The sequence below is a fragment of the Salvia hispanica genome, chromosome 3 (assembly GCF_023119035.1).
Source record: "Salvia hispanica cultivar TCC Black 2014 chromosome 3, UniMelb_Shisp_WGS_1.0, whole genome shotgun sequence".
In the NCBI taxonomy this organism is placed as follows: Eukaryota; Viridiplantae; Streptophyta; class Magnoliopsida; order Lamiales; family Lamiaceae; genus Salvia; species Salvia hispanica.
In genome coordinates this window covers 6,828,364-6,845,313 of record NC_062967.1, presented here as the reverse complement: position 1 = coordinate 6,845,313, position 16,950 = coordinate 6,828,364, and the positions used below count along the sequence as shown (strand labels likewise).

Sequence of the window (16,950 nt, the reverse complement as noted above, 5' to 3'; positions counted from 1 at the left end):
CAGGCTAACATACTTAAATAATTTTTTATTCGATTTTGAAAAGTCTAAAAAGAACATTATTAATGCTGCTACGGTTAATCTCCCATGCAAGTATAATTAATTTCCCATCAATAGTCGTAGAAGAAAAGTTAAATTAATGTGAGATCAAAGAAATGATTAACGAGTCCACAAGTTTGACCATCTTGTAGGAGGGCAAACTAGTCAAAAATGTAGACTAGACCCCTCCTTTAATACAAGTAATACATGTACGCAATTTTAATCGCACAACCAAACACTTTTCCTACGCAGTTAAAAATAAAATTAAAAACACTTAATTCCATAACTATTTCAATTTTTTAAAATTCGATATCAAATCGATAATAAATGGCGAAGTGAAATGATTTATATTCCGACTCATCTAATTACCAAAAAGGACATTGAGGAAGAGCCGTCTGTCAGTCGCTATTGTTATTTTATTATTTTTATTATAAGTAATTATTAAGTCTGTATGTTACAGCGGCAGAAGTGCTGCCTGCCTTCACAATTTCGGCGCATAACGTTAGAATTTTTCTCCCTCTTCTCTTCTCCCTCTCTCTTCTACAATACACACACTATTTTCCCCTTTTCCTTTCTCCCCACCGTATGTGTCTCTGCTTGATTGATTGATTGATGTTATTGTTGGAAAATTCTGGTTAGTCTTAGTTGTAAATTAGATTTCAGAGTAAAATTATTGCTGCTGGAGATGAAATCGCCTCTGGGGAAGCTGAGAAGATTGGGGCTGAATAAGGGCGAGCCAGAGGAAGATTGGGATCACCATATTTCGGTGCATGTAGATGGCTTAGCTCAAGCAGCAAAGGTGCCAATCTAATTGCCGCCTTTCGTTTTTCCGCTCTCGGCGGAATATCGTTTGCTTTGAATTTGGCTCTAGTTGTAGTGCATCAAGTAGAGTCCTCCTCAACTCACTCTTTACACCGCCTCGGAATTCAGATCCTAGTTCAAATTCGGCGCATAATCATGTGCATTGCTTTGAACCCAATGCTGACGCCTTAGTCCAATCAGTTGTGTGGTTTGTCGAACAATTCCTAAGTCTTAAGTTCTGAAATCAAGGGTTATAGTTGGTGGGATGTTAGATGAAATGAAGGAACTGAATTCCGTGTTTTAGGATATTTTTGCTTGGCTTGGGTCTTTGATAACTCAACTTAAGATTGGATTCTGCAGGTTTCAATTTCTTATTACTAGTTGCTATGAGTGAAGCAGCAAGTTTGTGAAGAAATGTTTTGTGCTCGTGCTTTAAAAGTTCTTGGTGCTACTGCTTTTTTTATTTTTTCACAATTGGAGTAGTTTGTCACCGTTTCTGGGGAATCCTGTACGTGCTTGGAGCTAAGTAGGCTGTATTTGCTGTGATTTGCAGGATATGAAAGACATGAGAGCATGCTATGATGGCTTACTTTCTGCTGCAGCTGCTTCAGCAAATAGTGCTTATGGTAGTACATTTCCTTATGTTTGTTTGCTAGTTAGTTCACATCTATTTTTGGGAGCGGAAACGCTGAATATTGCTATACTGGTAGTGGTTTATGTGGGCTCTGGATTGTGTTATCTTGCTTGCTAGTTTTCATTTTTTTTGGTTTTGAGTTCTCAAAGGTCTTACTACAGTTTATTAAAAGTTTAATCGTGCATGGTTGCATTTAGTATAGTATAATCATTCATACTTTGTTCCTCTAGCTAGGATCTACCATATACTTACAGTATGTTAGTACAACAAACATCTACAAATAATTTGCCCTTTATAATGCTTTCTCATGAGACAATAAATATATTATCCTTACAGAGTTTTCAGAGTCGTTGATAGAGATGGGGAATTGTCTATTGGACAAAACTGCAATGCATGATGATGGAGATAGAGGTGAGTGGGCAAGTGGCTTCAACTTAATTGGCATTTCTTTGTTTTTCATTGAATTAATGAGTGATGTTGGTAATATGTTGTTTTACTAATCTCTACAATAAATATCAAGCCATACACAAAGCATCAGTTCACTGGAAATATTTATCTTTTTGTTATAGTGGCTTTGCTTGAAAAAGGTGAATGGATACATGAAACAAAAATGTATGATATATATTAGTATATAATGTTATTTACTGAATAGATAAACTCTAAGATATGCTGAATGGTGTAAAAAACGTTGGATGTATAAGTGACTTTCTCATGTAACTTGTACATATGTAGTCTTAATTTTTCTAGAGCTAATTTTGCAATTTTACGTTTCATAATTGCAAACAAATTAAGTTGATAACTCATGTTTGGATACAATTCTCTCAATTCTAACACATCTTGATCTTCGATGCTTATGATTTCTCATAATTGTAATACTCCCTTTTTTGTTTTATCAACCAGTGCATATATATTTGTCATAGTTGACCATCCCTCTATCCCCTGTGGTATGACAAAAATATGAAATGGTGTTTGTTCTTGATCTTTGGTTCTTAGTTCTCTCAATTTATTTGACTCTAAATTTTGTTTCTTTTTCTAATTTCTTATTGAAGCATTTTTCCTTTTTCTTTTAGTGTTGTTATAATTGGATGTTACAAAATATATTGCTAGATGATTTTCTGTGGTTTTGCAGGAGGTGCAATATCATTGTTGGGGAAAGTGCAGCTTGAACTTCAGAAACTTGTTGATAGCTATGTTAGTATTTGTTGTTATTGATCTCTTGTATTACCTCTAAACTAGAGGATTATTTTAACATACCAATTCTTCATTTCAGCGGTCACATATTATCATGACAATAACGCATCCATCAGAATCTCTCCTGAGTGAGCTACGTAAAGTGGAGGTTTAAGCACTATACTTTTCATTTTCATTCTTATATTTGTGAATTGTTGTAATTCTATCCCCAAGTCTCTTAGCTATAGAATGATCGTTTGAAGGTTTAAGTTATCCCAATGTTATACCTATGATGAAAATAAAGGGTTACTTGATCTTATCTCGAAGGAAGGTTTACACGATCTTACTAGTAAGTAGTAACTCGTAACCATGTCCGGATTAGACATAAGCTTGCTTTTTCAGCCACAAATGATCTCCCTTGGATCAGTAATGATATTAATATTTGTTGTCACAGACAACACTTCCCCTGTAACTGAAAAAGAAAGGTGAATGTAGGTTTTCAAAGTTTAATGCAAGTTTAGTAAGTATGACTAAATCAACTTTTACCAATTTATTTTCTTGGCTCTGATTGAAATCTGATGTATATTCTACTGTTTTTGTCTAAAGTTCTCTGCTTTATGAGCTTTTCCTTACTGTGCTAGTCAATTTTTTCTTTTTATTGTAAATATTTCATAAGATTGAGCATTTCTAACAAACTTTATTAGTGCATATGAAAACAATGTTTTGGTACTGAACTTGGCTACTGTTGTTAAATACTGTAAACTATGTTATTCTATTTGTCATCCAGAGAAAATTGTTTTATGTGTTTTTTTGGCTGGTATGCCCTAATTTATGTGCCACCATATGTTGGAATGACTCTAATCCTGCAATGCCAACCCACCTCACATATAATTATGCCCAGCAAAAAAGGGAAGGTGTGGATTGTGGTGGTGATAACCTATTAACCTGACCATCTGTCCTTGTCTAGAAGGTTCTGTTATAATCAAATTAGTTTGTAGTTCCAGTATTTTCTTGACTGTAAATCATGCAAGGTCCTGCTGTCTTAGCATGACTTGTGAAACAGTTTTCTACCTATTCAATATTTGATTCGATTCCAGGTAGTTAACTATTCTTTATTGCTGCAGGAGATGAAATTGCAGTGTGATGAGAAAAGGTTTTTGCTTATTCGATGCATCTTTTTCCCATATATTCTTTGCCATGGTTGATTCTTATTTATGCTTGCATAAATGAATTACAGAGAAATATTTGAGTACATGTTGGGACAATTTAGAGAAAAAAGAAAATCAAGACATGCAAAGGGGGAAACTTTTACCTCAGAGCAATTGAAGGCAGTTTGTGAAGAATATGACGAGGTTGCAAGGCTGTGCATTTTTCGTGTAGAATCACTGAAACAAGGGCAGTCCCGGAGTCTATTGACACAGGCAGCTCGTCACCATGCGGCACAGGTTCTTTATTTTTTTATTGTTATCATTAACTCTTCTACGTGTGTTTTTTCCTTCTGAATTGTTCATGTTTGTTTTTGGTTTGCTGAAACCAGTTAAACTTTTTCCGGAAGGGACTACAATCTCTCGAAGCTGTAGAGCCACATGTAAAGAATGTTGCAGAAAAGCAGCACATTGACTATGAGTTAATTGAATTGAACGATGGAGACAGTTTTCAGACTAATGATGATGGAGAACTAAGTTTCGACTATACCCTGAACAAGAAAGAGATTGAAAATACTACCACATCAAGGAGTTCAATGGAGGTGAGCTTTTCGATTGATCTTTGACTTTACAACTTCAGTAAAAATTACTCGACTAAAATAGAAAGTGTCAGTTCTATTGTTAAAATGTGTTGTTCTAATATGAGCTTTCGTTATCCTATGCTATATATTGTGCATAAAAAGCTGGGTGCTAAGGCATTTTGGACTGTGAATTTAAAGCAATAAAAAAAAGTTATTATATCCTCTAATTTAAGCTATTGTAAAGGAACAAAAATTCTGTAATTACTTCTCCCCTTGGATTAGTTATTCCTTCTTGTATTTTATGTAGGATGTTAATGGAATCTCTAAAAATGCAATATAAGTGGATTATGATTTTCTTGGGCCAAAAATTGTTGAAGCTTTTCATAAATTGTTATTTGGACAAAAATTATGTAATTACTTCATCTCCTTGTATTTTATGTAGGATTATAATGGTATCTTTAAAATGCACGTGGATCATGATTTTCTATATATGCACTTATAATAAGAGTCAGCTGCTTCTGCAAAAATCAAAAATATTTTTTGCGATTCGTGAACAAGTTAGAAAAAAACGTCTCAAAGAAGCAAATCTGCTGTCACCATCCTTGCCTAAGCTGTAAAATATAGATGAGAGTTTAGGGTCTCTTTCTCAACTCCCCAGAGTATGTCATAGTTTTGGTTGGTGAATGCTATTTGTTACCATGATCAGATTGGTAAACTCGTGTTATTTGTGAGTTTGATTTCAATTCTCTGTGGCCTGGACATTTCTGTTCTTTCTCGTCTGCACTTAAGTATGTGTTAGTATTAACCTATTATGTTGCAGTTTTGCACTGTAGCTGAGCTATCCTGTTACACTGATTGTGCAGCTAGATCAGATGGGTGTATCAAGTTCCCAAACATCACAGGTGAAAAATCTTGACATGCAGCTAAGCTTTGGCAGAAACCAAGGGGATGTATTCTTTAGTGAACAACGTAGAGCAGTTAATAGTCATTCTGCTCCATTATATGCTGAGAAGTTTGACCCTGGCGAAAGAATTAGAGAAATGAGGAATTCTGCACAGAAATATAGTAGACATGTGCTTCCCACTCCTGATGATGCAAAGGGTTCAATGAATAGCTCTCCATCCCTATCTAGTACCAAAAGCTCCGGTGGGAGCTCAAAAAATCTATATCATTCATCTCCACTGGACATTGAGAAGCAGAAGAAAATTGTAGAGGGTCACATATCTGCACGCAATCTTCCAAAATCTCAGGTGCCTGCTGACGATAACAGCAACAAGAAGCATTTTCTCCCTCTACCCCCTCCTGTCCCGCAGTTGGACACACGAAGTGGGTCTGATAACCAAAAGATACAAAGGCAAGCCTTTTCTGGTCCGATAGTGAGCAAATCATATAACAAGCAGCCACTTGTACCCACCAGTGGACCTATCAGCTCTACAGAAGTTTCAGGGTTACATGGTTCTGTTTCTGGCCTTCAGCCACCAGTGTTGAATGTGTCTCAGAATGCTCCGCCTCCACCAGTATCTTCTCCGAAAATAAGTGAGCTTCATGAGCTCCCTAGACCTCCTGAGTCCTTTGGCTCCAAGGCCATGCAATCTGCCGGGGCTATCGGACACTCAGCTCCCTTAGTCAGTAGAAATCGAGAAATATCTCCTACGAATAGGAATCGATTCGTGTCGTCAAAAGAAGGGTCCCCACTCCCTCTCCCGCAACTAACTGTCTCCAGAAGTTTCTCTATACCCTCTAGTAGTCAGAGAGCAACGGCATTTCATCCAGGCAAGGCACTGGAACCCTCTCAAATTGTCCAGAGGACGGAAAAATTACCTTCTCCCCCATTAACACCTATATCATTATCAAACATGAAGTCTCCAAACTCTGGACGGATAGGAGGCAAAGTGAATGATTTTGGTGGTTAGGTCTTCTATTATTTGACTGGCTCGATCAGTATTTCACTTGTCGATTACACATTTGGGATTGTGTCACTCCCAATCTATTTGTTTCCTCCTTGCCATGTGTGGAAGAAGGGGGGGAGGAGTTCTGAAAGCCTTAGTGATGTGAATTTTGCTTGGTATTGCTTTTGACGTCAACATTGTAGCTATTGGTATATAATGTTATGATATATTAGGGGAAAGAAAAAGGATTGATCTCTTGTGAGATAAATACCATCTGAATCCAAAGCTGAAATTTTAGTGGATGCAGGTGGCGGCTGAAGTAACTTGCACCAGCCCTTGAACAAGTCGCAGTTTTATGGAGTTAGGATCCTGCGATATTTTACTGGGTGAAAGTTTGTATATACTGTTGTTGTTTTGCTTTATCTAACATTCAATTCGGTCAAAATAACTTTTACTCCCTGCTGCTTCGCTTTCTCTACCTTTATTTCTCCCATTTTAATTTTTCCATTTCTTTGGGTTGTGGGGGTTGGTTTCTTAGGTTTGTTTAAGGCTGTTATATTTTGATTAATTTAAAGAACCTTGAATCCATACAACTTAGAAGGGTATGCTATATTTTGGTAAGAGTTGCAATAAGTTGTTAGTAAGATGCAATGTTTGAACATTTTGCAAGTTTTAGTGTTTGAAAAATCGAGCTACATTTTGTTAAAGAGAGACGAAGTTGGAAGGCAGGGTAATTTTTTAAATTGATGGTTGTTTATAATATTATGATAAAATAAATTGGAAGTGAGACTTTTTATTTTGAAAAGCTTATAAGTTGTTGAATTTATTTGTTCCATTTGTAAGAGCATCCGCAATGGTGCTTAGGCCAGCTAGGCCAGCAATAGGCCAGCCATTCTCTCCCCTGTCACGTCAGCAATACTAAAAAATCCACCTGCCACATTAGATTTAGGCTAGCCATAGGCTAGCCATAGGCTAAAATAGCCAGATTTCGCAATAAAAATAATTCAAAATATACTACATTTACGGAATTAAAATTACGATTAAAATACGGAATTAAATTTACGAGACATATACGGGAAAATTCATTAATTTTATTTAAATAAAAAAAAGTACATTAACTAAAAATCATAAAAATAACATAATAAAAAAAATCCGGGCTTCCACACACGAGCCACCTTGAATCTGTTATAGTTTGCCGCTAGCCGAACGGGGGTCTCGCCCGACGGTATGACATGTTTCTGTTTCAGGTCTTAATTTTGTATTGGGCTAGTTGTAGTTGTCCATCGCTAGATGTTGCTCTTGTACAGAAATTTAGAGATAGAGAAAATCGCGTTTATATAGTTTTTCAAAAATTTAAAAAAAGAATTAAAATTTTTTTTTTAAAAAAGAATTAAAAAAATTAAAAAAAAATTAAAAAAAAACAAAATTCGGCGGCCGATCACAGCCGATCGGGCCGCCACAATGGCGGCCAGCGCATCGGCTAGCGCATCGGCCAGCCCACGCCGATCGGCTCGCCGATTTCGCGCTGGCCGACTCCAATGGTTCGGCTAGCCGATCGGCCAGCGCGACGAATCGGCTAGCCGATCGCTGGCCGACCATTGCAGATGCTCAACGTGATTTAAAAGCTTATGTAATGAACTTATAAGGTCAATCAGAATCAAACACACTATTAATAATTTTGGTCTACGCCCTACGGTAGCTTAGTTTTTTTTCATAAAATACATTATGATAATTTTAGAGCCTATCAACACAGTCCACGTGGCGTCCTTATATGGACCGGCCGACACAGTTAGAGACTTAGAGTCGTATACAGTGAGAACTCCATCATCACCATGTCCATCTCTATAATGAGAGTGAAAATATTCAACTGCAATCTGAAAAATAAAACCTAAAATCTTAATCACCTTTGATCATCAATTTCGCTCTCAAATCGCAGTGATCGGAAATTCCAAAATGACTTATCACAGCGTGCCGCAGGGACCACACCATCCTCCACCAGGTTTCCTTCCCTCTGCTCTCATCCCTCCATTTTTCATTTCAACTCATCCTATTCAATTTCTCAGTTTACTGGTAATCGGATTCATGTTTGATTAGGGCACGCCCCCCCACACCATCCGCCTCCACATCATCACGACGCACCGCACCATCCTCCACCAGGTTCTTTTCCATTTTCAACCTCGTTTCAACTATCATATTCAATTTCACATTTTACTGTGTTTTTTCCTGTTAATTGGCTTAATGTTTCATACACATGTTTGATTAGGGCACGGACCCCCTCACCATCCGTCTCCGCCGCCCCCTGGGCCAGGACCTTACCAAGGATACTTCAATCCTGGCCACGCTCCCCATCAGCCTCCGCCTTCTCACCACCATCACGATGATCATCATCACTCTGATTCTGCCTGCTTTTCCTTCCTTCAAGGCTGGTATGTTCAGTATTTTTTCTACATTTACTGCAAATTAGGCTTTTGTTGCTCATTATGTGTGAATTTGATCTATTAAGCATCGAACACAGATGTGCTCTAAGAAACTTCTCTAGGTCGGTCCATGATGCATATCGATTAGGTTCACATTGTTATTTAGTTGGTTCTGCTAAGTGCATATCCAAAATCTTGAACTTAAAACAGATGAGCGCTGTTCAAATGATCATTACAGTTAGGGAACATTCGATTCGACTTTGTTCAAAGCTGGTCTTGTTGCAAGCTGCAAACGTATTGCCTGATGTTTACAGTCTATGCTTCGCCTTTTTCTAAAGATTACATCTTTGTAAAGTAATGGCTATGCTCACGTTCCCGATTTGGTGGTTGGCCAGGCAGGGGAAATGATCTCCCATCTGCATTGTATCCAAACGTAAATTACATCTAACAATTGAATTTGCTTGTCAGTTGTCACCTAAAGTTTTCAAGAATCTCATAATGTAACTATTGTTTCTTTATGCAAATTTGGCTATACTCGTTGATGGTTGGAGGTAAAGAATGTTGATGGTTGGAGGTAAAGAATGTTGATGCTTTTCAACTCGGTAAAGGTTCACTGTCTAAGCTGGTTTTTGAGCAAAAACATATGGCTTGTCAATCTTGACTTGAAAAGAGATGAGATAGCTAGGAACTTAGATTGCATTTGGAGCTAGTTCTTGAAACACATAGATAACTATTCTTGGGCTACACCCTTGAAGTGAATTCTACAATTTTTAAATAATAAAGTGTCATAAGCTTATTCATAAAAATGTTCACCTAATCCCCTTCAAAAACATTGAACGATTTTTATCTTCCATGAGTTTGATTTATTTGGCTTGTCATCTCATGGAGTGTTGATCATTATATTGAGCACCGCATCAAAGTAATGACATGTGTTCGTGATTTGCAGCTTATCTGCGCTTTGTTGCTGCTGCATATGGAGACAGTGTTGCCGCTGCTGTTTCTGAGTGTACAAGCGTGCCTATTTGATGTCTTTGGTTTGCACCTTATATCAGTATCAGTTAGCTGGTGCAGATCTGGTGAACCCGAGACCTATTGTAGACTACAATGATAGTATTTGTATGAATAAGCTCTTTACTACCCTTGTAGTATAGTCACGAGTAAAACCTAAGCTTACTAGACTATATTGTAGTAACCCTTTGTTGTACTTGTATTTGTATCTCCTAGTGAAGAAATTATTCTACTCTTTGTTGTATCCCAATTTCAATATAGTTATATAGGTGACTCTGCAGTTATACTGGAAATTACTTTAACAGTTCATTCCCTTTTTACTAAGTTTATTCATGTGCATCAATATCATGAATAAGCTAGTACCATAAGCTAAGCTAATTTCAGTAACATTACACCAATACACTAATTATTGATTCTAAATCCACCGACTACTCTGAATTTTTATTTTTCCATAATTTTTAAACTGGTATCTATGCAAAACTTTATTGTTTTCCAGATTAATGTGTAACCGAATTAATAGTCGGACAAATCGATTGGTTTAAAATAACTACTCCGTACTACTTACCCTATTGACATCTCTACCATAAACTAGACCTGCCCACGGTACATGAATCGGCGGTTTCTGTTCGGAACCGCCGGTTCCGGTTCTGGGAAATATGGAACCGGAACCGAACCGTGAGGCTGTTTCACGGTTTCGGTTTCGGTTTCGGTTAAAAACCGGCGGTTTCGGTTTCGGTTCGGAACCGCCGGTTTTTGGACGGTTCGTAGCGGTTTAGGTTCGGTTTCGCGGTTTCACGGTTTTTTCCGTTAATTTTTTTTTGCCATATAGTTTGAAATTATAAAATAAATTGGAACAAGGAAATGAATAGTTTAAATTGAGTTGTTAACACTAAAATGAGGTGAGTGTAAGTAAGGATAGAGAGGAGTATTTAATATAGATAAAAATAGAGAGAAATGAGATCCAATTTGAATTTAAAATCAACATTTAAGAATAAATAAATAAATAAATAAAAATAAAAGAAATGGTGTTTTATGCAATCAATTTTGAATAGTGCAGCCATCGCCCACCGTCAACCAATCAATTTTGAAGACTCAACTAATCAATTTTGAAGACTACAACATTAACCGGTTAATGTTAATTTATTATACTTTATTTAAAGTAAACAATTCTTCTAAGTTTATTTTAAAATGTTGGATAAATATTTATTAATAATTATCCATACTCCATAGATTCCATACGTAAAAAAATGTGTTAATTAATAAAATCGAAAATAGTATTATAAAGTTATTACCATAAACCATACAACATAGACTCCATCTTGTAATTTAGTTATTTTTATTTTATTATCTTTTATCTTATGTTTTTACCATCCAATTTTACCAAATAGTATTATAAAGTTATTTTTGCTACAAAATTTTGTCCCACATTATTGTTTCTACGGATATTACCAAATCTAAAAATGAAAGTTATTTATATAAGAGTATAAAACTCATAAACCCGATCATTCAGCAATGTTTTATTTAATGGAGTATAGTTTTAATATAAGGATTAACTATGTTTAAATTTATCATTGCGTTGACGGTTCGGAACCGTGAAACCGCCGGTTCGGAACCGTCCGGAACCGACGGTTCGGTCGCGGTTTCGGTTCGAAAAATTTGAAACCTGAACCGAACCACGATTCTAAAATTCACGTTTTCGGTTCGACATAAAGGTAAAAATAGCAAAAATAAGAGTTACATTATGCTATTTTGGTATGTCCAATAATAAGTGTCTCATTTTATTTTTTATTATAGATAATAAATAAGTGTCTATCTCTATAATAAAAGTGTGCAACAAGAGTGACTTATGGAGGGAGTACTTTAAAAAAAAATTCCACTCAAAATAACCAAATTTAAAAAAATACTCTTTATCTTTTAAGCCAATATACAGTACTATATATTCATATTTTTTGGCAACATTAATCTCAAACACTATTACAGCAAATGTGCTTCAATCATAGTCAAGATAGTAGTGCTCCAAACTTCAAATCAAATCAAATCAATTTAATTTAATGGAAGTGCCCGACCACCACACCTTCCTCGCACATTCTAAACAAAAAAACAAAAACGCAATTATTTTTCATTAGAAAACGTTTCGCAGCTGTGTAGAGTTGGTGGTCTGCATCGTTCCCTGCCCTTCCGCCGCCACAATCCGCATTCCAGGTTAATTTTCCACATCTATCAATTCAATTTCAGCTCAAACTATTATCCAACTCAATCCTCAAATCATACATTGCTGCCATTTGATTCTTCTTTCCAACATTTTTCTGCAGATTGCTAGTATATTATTGAATGCAATCTTTCGTTTTATCTTTCCCTTTCTAGGTTTTCTCTGTGATACCTGTTCTCGGGCTGCGGTGGTGGAAATAGCTACACATTAGTAGTTCACCTCTTTCTGCTTCCGGAAAGATCTGCTTTAAATTCATCACTTCTCTCCGCCATTAATAGGTAGGATTTAATTCGGAGGGTTTAATTTGGCATGGCGACAACATTGCATTTATCTGGCGTCAAAACTCCCAACCAGTTTTTCCCCAAGAGCAAATATGCTTCCGGCTATCAGTGTATGCAGTTTCCTAGGCAGCAGTATCTTCATTTCGCGGTTTCCTTGCCGCCATGGCTGCCTTCGGTTTCTAGTCACTGTTTGTCTCTCAGAATGAGACGTGAGAGTGGGAAGATTGATATGCTTGAAAGGACTGATACTCAGGACCACGATTCTGACCTAACTTCGAATGAAAATGAGCTAACCTGCGTGATGAAGTTTGGTGGTTCGTCTGTCGCCTCAGCGGAGAGAATGCGGGAAGTGGCTGAGCTCATTCTCAGCTTTCCAGAAGAGAGACCTGTCATTGTTCTTTCTGCTATGGGGAAAACAACTAACAAGCTCTTATTGGTATTTGTTGATTTTGTGTGTCTAATTCATCCTTCATAAATTGGTTTCTGATTGTGGTGCTTGTGTTACAGGCTGGAGAGAAGTCTGTCACTTGTGGCGTTTCGAATGTGTCTGATCTTGAAGAATTGACTTTCATCAAAGATTTACATTTGAGGTTTTTCAGCTTTATGTGTGCAAATTTTCCATCCTAATGTTTTTCATGGGGAATATTTTACTCAAAAGAGTTGTGCTTTCTTGTGCCATCAGGACCGCGGATGAGCTAGGAGTAGACAGCACAATTATATCTAGTGAGTGACACATCACTTCCTTTAAGAGCTGGCCACCAATGGATTTTATTATATGCATGAGAGTCAACATGATGTTAGTTGATAAAAATTTGTTTGCTGGAAGAGTTATATGTAGGACCAGTGACTATCAGATTTTCTGTCTTGATTGCATGCCATTGACATCCATCTTGCATCTGCATTTATGTTATGATGATAACTCTAGATGATCACTGCATTCTTTGCTGTTTATTTAAGCCATCATTTGAGATATCACTCTGGATAAGGTTGCCATCTTCTGCTTATGCATTTACACCATTAGTTCTTGTTAATTGACAATTTAATCCATTTACTATTACATTTTTATTCAAAACAATTCTGCAGAACACCTGTTTGAGTTGGAACAACTTCTGAATGGAATTGCTATGATGAAAGAGATGACCCTAAGAACAAAAGACTACCTGGTTTCTTTTGGGGAATGCATGTCTACAAGGCTTTTTGCTGCCTATTTGAATAAAATAGGTGTAAAAGCCCGACAAGTATGTTTTCTTGAATTTCTTCATGTCATTTCATAATTAATCATTTCATAATTAATCATTATAAAAGTACAATTATCTGCTACATATTTGAAATAGAGAAGAATTTCCTATGATTAATGAATAATGATGCTTTCTTGAGCCCCGAAGAAACATAAATTACTACGGTGATTCTGTGTCAAATGTTTGTATTGCCATAATAAGTTTCTTATTCTTTTTTCCTGAAAGATGGTACAACTGGAGCTAGGGTTTTTCCATTTATTATATTTGTCCTCATATTAGTTTACCAAAATACTTCCATTTCCCATATTATTTCACCTATTGTACATGGGCACTAGATGAATGAACCCCATCCTATTAAACAATCGGATTACTTGGTTTTCCATGCTTTGATACCATAAACTTGCCTGTCCTGGGAAAATGGCATAACCTATTTATAGAATTTCTAAGATAATGAATTGTTTTCACTTTTCAGCCTGTTTTTATGAAGTGATTAAAACAACACACGTTTGAATGGGGGTATTACTTTATTCCATGGCCAACAAATTCTTTTTGGGTGAAAAATCCGTTTCCAATCTCATAAGATGAGTCAGCTGTTGTCTTTTTGAATTCATTTTCCTCTCAAATTTTGGGCGAAGAGAAGTACATGTTTGAGCTGTACATGCTTTTGTGGAATTCTGTTTCTCTCAAACTTGAGCTATAACATCCAGGAGTTTACCTTGTTGCATCATGTGAAAATTCTATATAGCTTAAGCAGTGAGCTTTGATTATATTTTTAATTGTCATTTTTGCTAATGATTGATTACGGTTTCTCTGGTGCTGCTTGCTATACAGTAGTAAAGTCGCTGCCAGCATACCACATTGTTGTATAACTGCAACATTTTGCATCTTTTTGCAGTATGATGCCTTTGATATTGGTTTTATAACCACTGATGATTTCACGAATGCGGATATTTTGGAAGCAACCTATCCAGCTGTAGCAAAGAGATTGCATGGGGATTGGATTAGTGATCCTGCTATTCCTATTGTTACAGGCTTCCTTGGGAAGGTGATTCCCTGTTCCCTAATGATCCTATCGATGTTGTATTTGTTATGTGGTTTCCTGGTACATTTATCAGTGAATCATGAGGGTGTTTGGCCATATTGTAGGGTTGGAGAAGTTGTGCAGTGACCACACTAGGGAGAGGTGGTAGCGATTTAACTGCTACAACAATCGGGAAAGCTTTGGGTTTAAGAGAAATCCAGGTTAATCATTGTCAATTCTTGTTTATATTCGGTATTCTTTTATGCTGCTTTACTTCAGCCCTCTCCATTACATTGAAAAGCGATTCACCTTTGTGCATCTTCTGTAGAACTTTAAACAAACTATTCTTGGAATTGTAACCATTTGACATTACCTAACTGTCCTATCCTTTTAGGTGTGGAAAGATGTTGATGGTGTTCTCACATGTGATCCTAATATATATTCCCACGCTGCACCTGTGTCCTATCTAACTTTCGATGAAGCTGCTGAACTTGCTTATTTTGGTGCTCAGGTATACCTAAGACTTCTCAAAATTATTTTCTACTGTCTGCACTATACCTTGCTCATTCTTGTTGCATTAACGAACTCTAGAAATAATTTTTCATGCTGGTTTTGTCTAAATGACCAGGTAGGCTGTCTAAGATTGTTAGTTTGCATCTGCAAAGGATGTCATCTGTAAAACAATTTTTTTAGTGCAGCTTTTCATTTATACTGGTCCCAAACAATTGAACTTGTATCCCAGACAACAGATGATATTGATTGCCGACTAGGGTCTCTTTTTATTATTTGGATGTTGCTCTACTAAGTCAATCTGTATCTTTTGGTTGAAAGGTCCTCCATCCACAGTCCATGAGGCCTGCTAGGGAAGGTGATATACCTGTGCGAGTGAAAAACTCTTATAATCCAAAAGCTCCTGGAACCCTTATCACTAGATCAAGGGACATGAGTGAGGTTAGTCGCTTAATTATTTTGAGAAACAATTAGTTGGCCATGTAAGAGTGTCGGACACTTATTTTTCTTATGCATGTCCAGGCTGTACTTACTAGCATTGTCTTGAAAAGGAATGTTACAATGCTGGATATTGTTAGCACAAGAATGCTTGGTCAATTTGGTTTTCTTGCTAGGGTAAGCAACGCCTATATTTGTGTGAACAACTTGCAACCACCATTAGTTTTGTCCTTTCCTGTTGCACTTCACTTCAAACTTGTTTTGTTCAGGTTTTTGCAATTTTTGAGGATCTAGGCATATCTGTTGATGTTGTTGCCACTAGTGAAGTGAGTATTTCCTTGACGTTGGACCCTTCCAAGCTTTGGAGTAGAGAACTTATCCAGCAGGCAAGCGTATGATACAAGACCTTCGTTAACCTAAATATTTCATTTTTGGGCTAGTTAGAATCAATTTCTTGTTTCAAGTGGCAATCTTTGGTTTTATATGGAGTACTAATATTTTTTTACTTTTCCCTAGCTTGTGAGTGTATCCTTTGCCTTAAATTTCTTTTGACTTTATCTTCCCCTTTTTCATGGAAATTTTACCTAAAGTGTTCTAGAACTGTTTCAATAGCTTCAAGGTCTTATGATCTTATCTTCAAAGTTTTATAATTGGCTTTACAAGTTCTTACCCAGCTTCCTATTTTTTGAACAGGAATTAGACCATGTGGTGGAAGAACTAGAAAAAATTGCAGTTGTAAATCTTCTCCAGCACAGATCTATCATCTCTCTTATTGGAAATGTTCAGAGATCCTCACTGATACTTGAAAAGGTGCGCTGCCTTATTCAAATTGCACAAACTTTGCTTATCTTTGAATTATATGCTTTGCTTATCTTCTCGTGATATGATTTTCATTTATGTTGTTCATCTGCTATAACTGTTCACTAGAACTCTTTGCTACATTTTACACTCCCGAAAATCTCTCAGATCCAAAGGATTAATGTGTTTAGCTTGTCTTGCTCTACTTTTGCCGTGGAGGGGCTATTACTGCTGCTAATGATTTCTTAATGTGGGCAGGCGTTCCATGTCCTTCGGGCTAATGGTGTAAACGTTCAAATGATCTCTCAAGGTGCTTCGAAAGTCAATATATCGTTGATCGTAAATGACAGCGAAGCAGAACAATGCGTAAGAGCTCTTCACGCAGCCTTCTTTGAGAGTGATCTTTCGGAACTTGTTTTAGAGAGTAAATCTCAAAATGGTTCAGTTTGAAGTCTCTGCAGCAGGGGCAACCTGTCGAAATGATTACCCTCCGAGTTAGAATTGTCATTCCGACTTCATTTTTAGATCATATGATTGGGTAGATTAAGTGCCTGTTTGTGCAACGGTGAGCAATTTTGTACGACGATTATATTCATGTAAAAGTAGATTTTGCAGATTATCCTTTCCGTGATTGTTTTGTTCTTCCCTTCATCACAGATAGCAAATAGTATGCGTATGTGATTGCATAACTTTAATATAAACTATTTACAATAAGCCAAACAATAAAGGTCAAACCATTATTGTAGGCATTCAAAAAGAATGTAAGAGCATTTA

At 36.7% G+C, this 16,950-nt stretch overlaps 3 protein-coding genes across 9 annotated transcripts; all 3 read left to right on the top strand.

The window, feature by feature from the left end:
* The first annotated feature begins 506 nt into the window (after window positions 1-506).
* Window positions 507-6,715, top strand: LOC125214094 (uncharacterized protein At2g33490-like). 4 transcript variants are annotated; one of them, XR_007175062.1, is made up of 10 exons: window positions 507-835; window positions 1,391-1,463; window positions 1,808-1,882; window positions 2,601-2,662; window positions 2,742-2,810; window positions 3,766-3,794; window positions 3,879-4,086; window positions 4,179-4,388; window positions 5,231-6,432; window positions 6,564-6,715. XR_007175062.1 is itself a non-coding variant. In XM_048114973.1 (10 exons), the coding sequence occupies exons 1-10, from the start codon at window positions 722-724 to the stop codon at window positions 6,572-6,574; spliced, it is 1,761 nt and encodes a 586-aa protein (XP_047970930.1). In that variant the 5' UTR covers window positions 507-721; the 3' UTR covers window positions 6,575-6,715. The 4 variants fall into 4 exon arrangements, 3 of the variants coding, with proteins under 3 accessions (XP_047970930.1, XP_047970928.1, XP_047970929.1); XM_048114973.1 differs by having other exon boundaries at window positions 5,231-6,140; XM_048114972.1 differs by having other exon boundaries at window positions 516-619; window positions 693-835; window positions 5,231-6,715.
* A 1,364-nt stretch (window positions 6,716-8,079) lies between these two features.
* LOC125211980 (proline, histidine and glycine-rich protein 1-like) lies at window positions 8,080-9,925 on the top strand. Of its 2 annotated transcripts, XM_048111959.1 has the most exons (4): window positions 8,083-8,255; window positions 8,351-8,413; window positions 8,520-8,682; window positions 9,620-9,925. In XM_048111959.1, the coding sequence occupies exons 1-4, from the start codon at window positions 8,210-8,212 to the stop codon at window positions 9,675-9,677; spliced, it is 330 nt and encodes a 109-aa protein (XP_047967916.1). In that variant the 5' UTR covers window positions 8,083-8,209; the 3' UTR covers window positions 9,678-9,925. The 2 variants fall into 2 exon arrangements, with proteins under 2 accessions (XP_047967917.1, XP_047967916.1); XM_048111960.1 differs by lacking the exon at window positions 8,351-8,413 and having other exon boundaries at window positions 8,080-8,255.
* A 1,802-nt stretch (window positions 9,926-11,727) lies between these two features.
* On the top strand, window positions 11,728-16,802 carry LOC125214511 (aspartokinase 2, chloroplastic-like). Of its 3 annotated transcripts, none has more exons than XM_048115570.1 (13): window positions 11,728-11,883; window positions 12,046-12,607; window positions 12,679-12,761; window positions 12,854-12,894; window positions 13,255-13,409; window positions 14,305-14,454; window positions 14,556-14,651; window positions 14,825-14,941; window positions 15,262-15,381; window positions 15,463-15,555; window positions 15,648-15,764; window positions 16,072-16,188; window positions 16,435-16,802. In XM_048115570.1, exons 2-13 carry the CDS (start codon window positions 12,200-12,202, stop codon window positions 16,624-16,626), a joined length of 1,689 nt encoding a protein of 562 aa, XP_047971527.1. In that variant the 5' UTR covers window positions 11,728-11,883; window positions 12,046-12,199; the 3' UTR covers window positions 16,627-16,802. The 3 variants fall into 3 exon arrangements, with proteins under 3 accessions (XP_047971527.1, XP_047971525.1, XP_047971526.1); XM_048115568.1 differs by having other exon boundaries at window positions 15,648-15,770; XM_048115569.1 differs by lacking the exon at window positions 11,728-11,883 and having other exon boundaries at window positions 11,996-12,607; window positions 15,648-15,770.
* The last annotated feature ends 148 nt before the right edge of the window (window positions 16,803-16,950 follow it).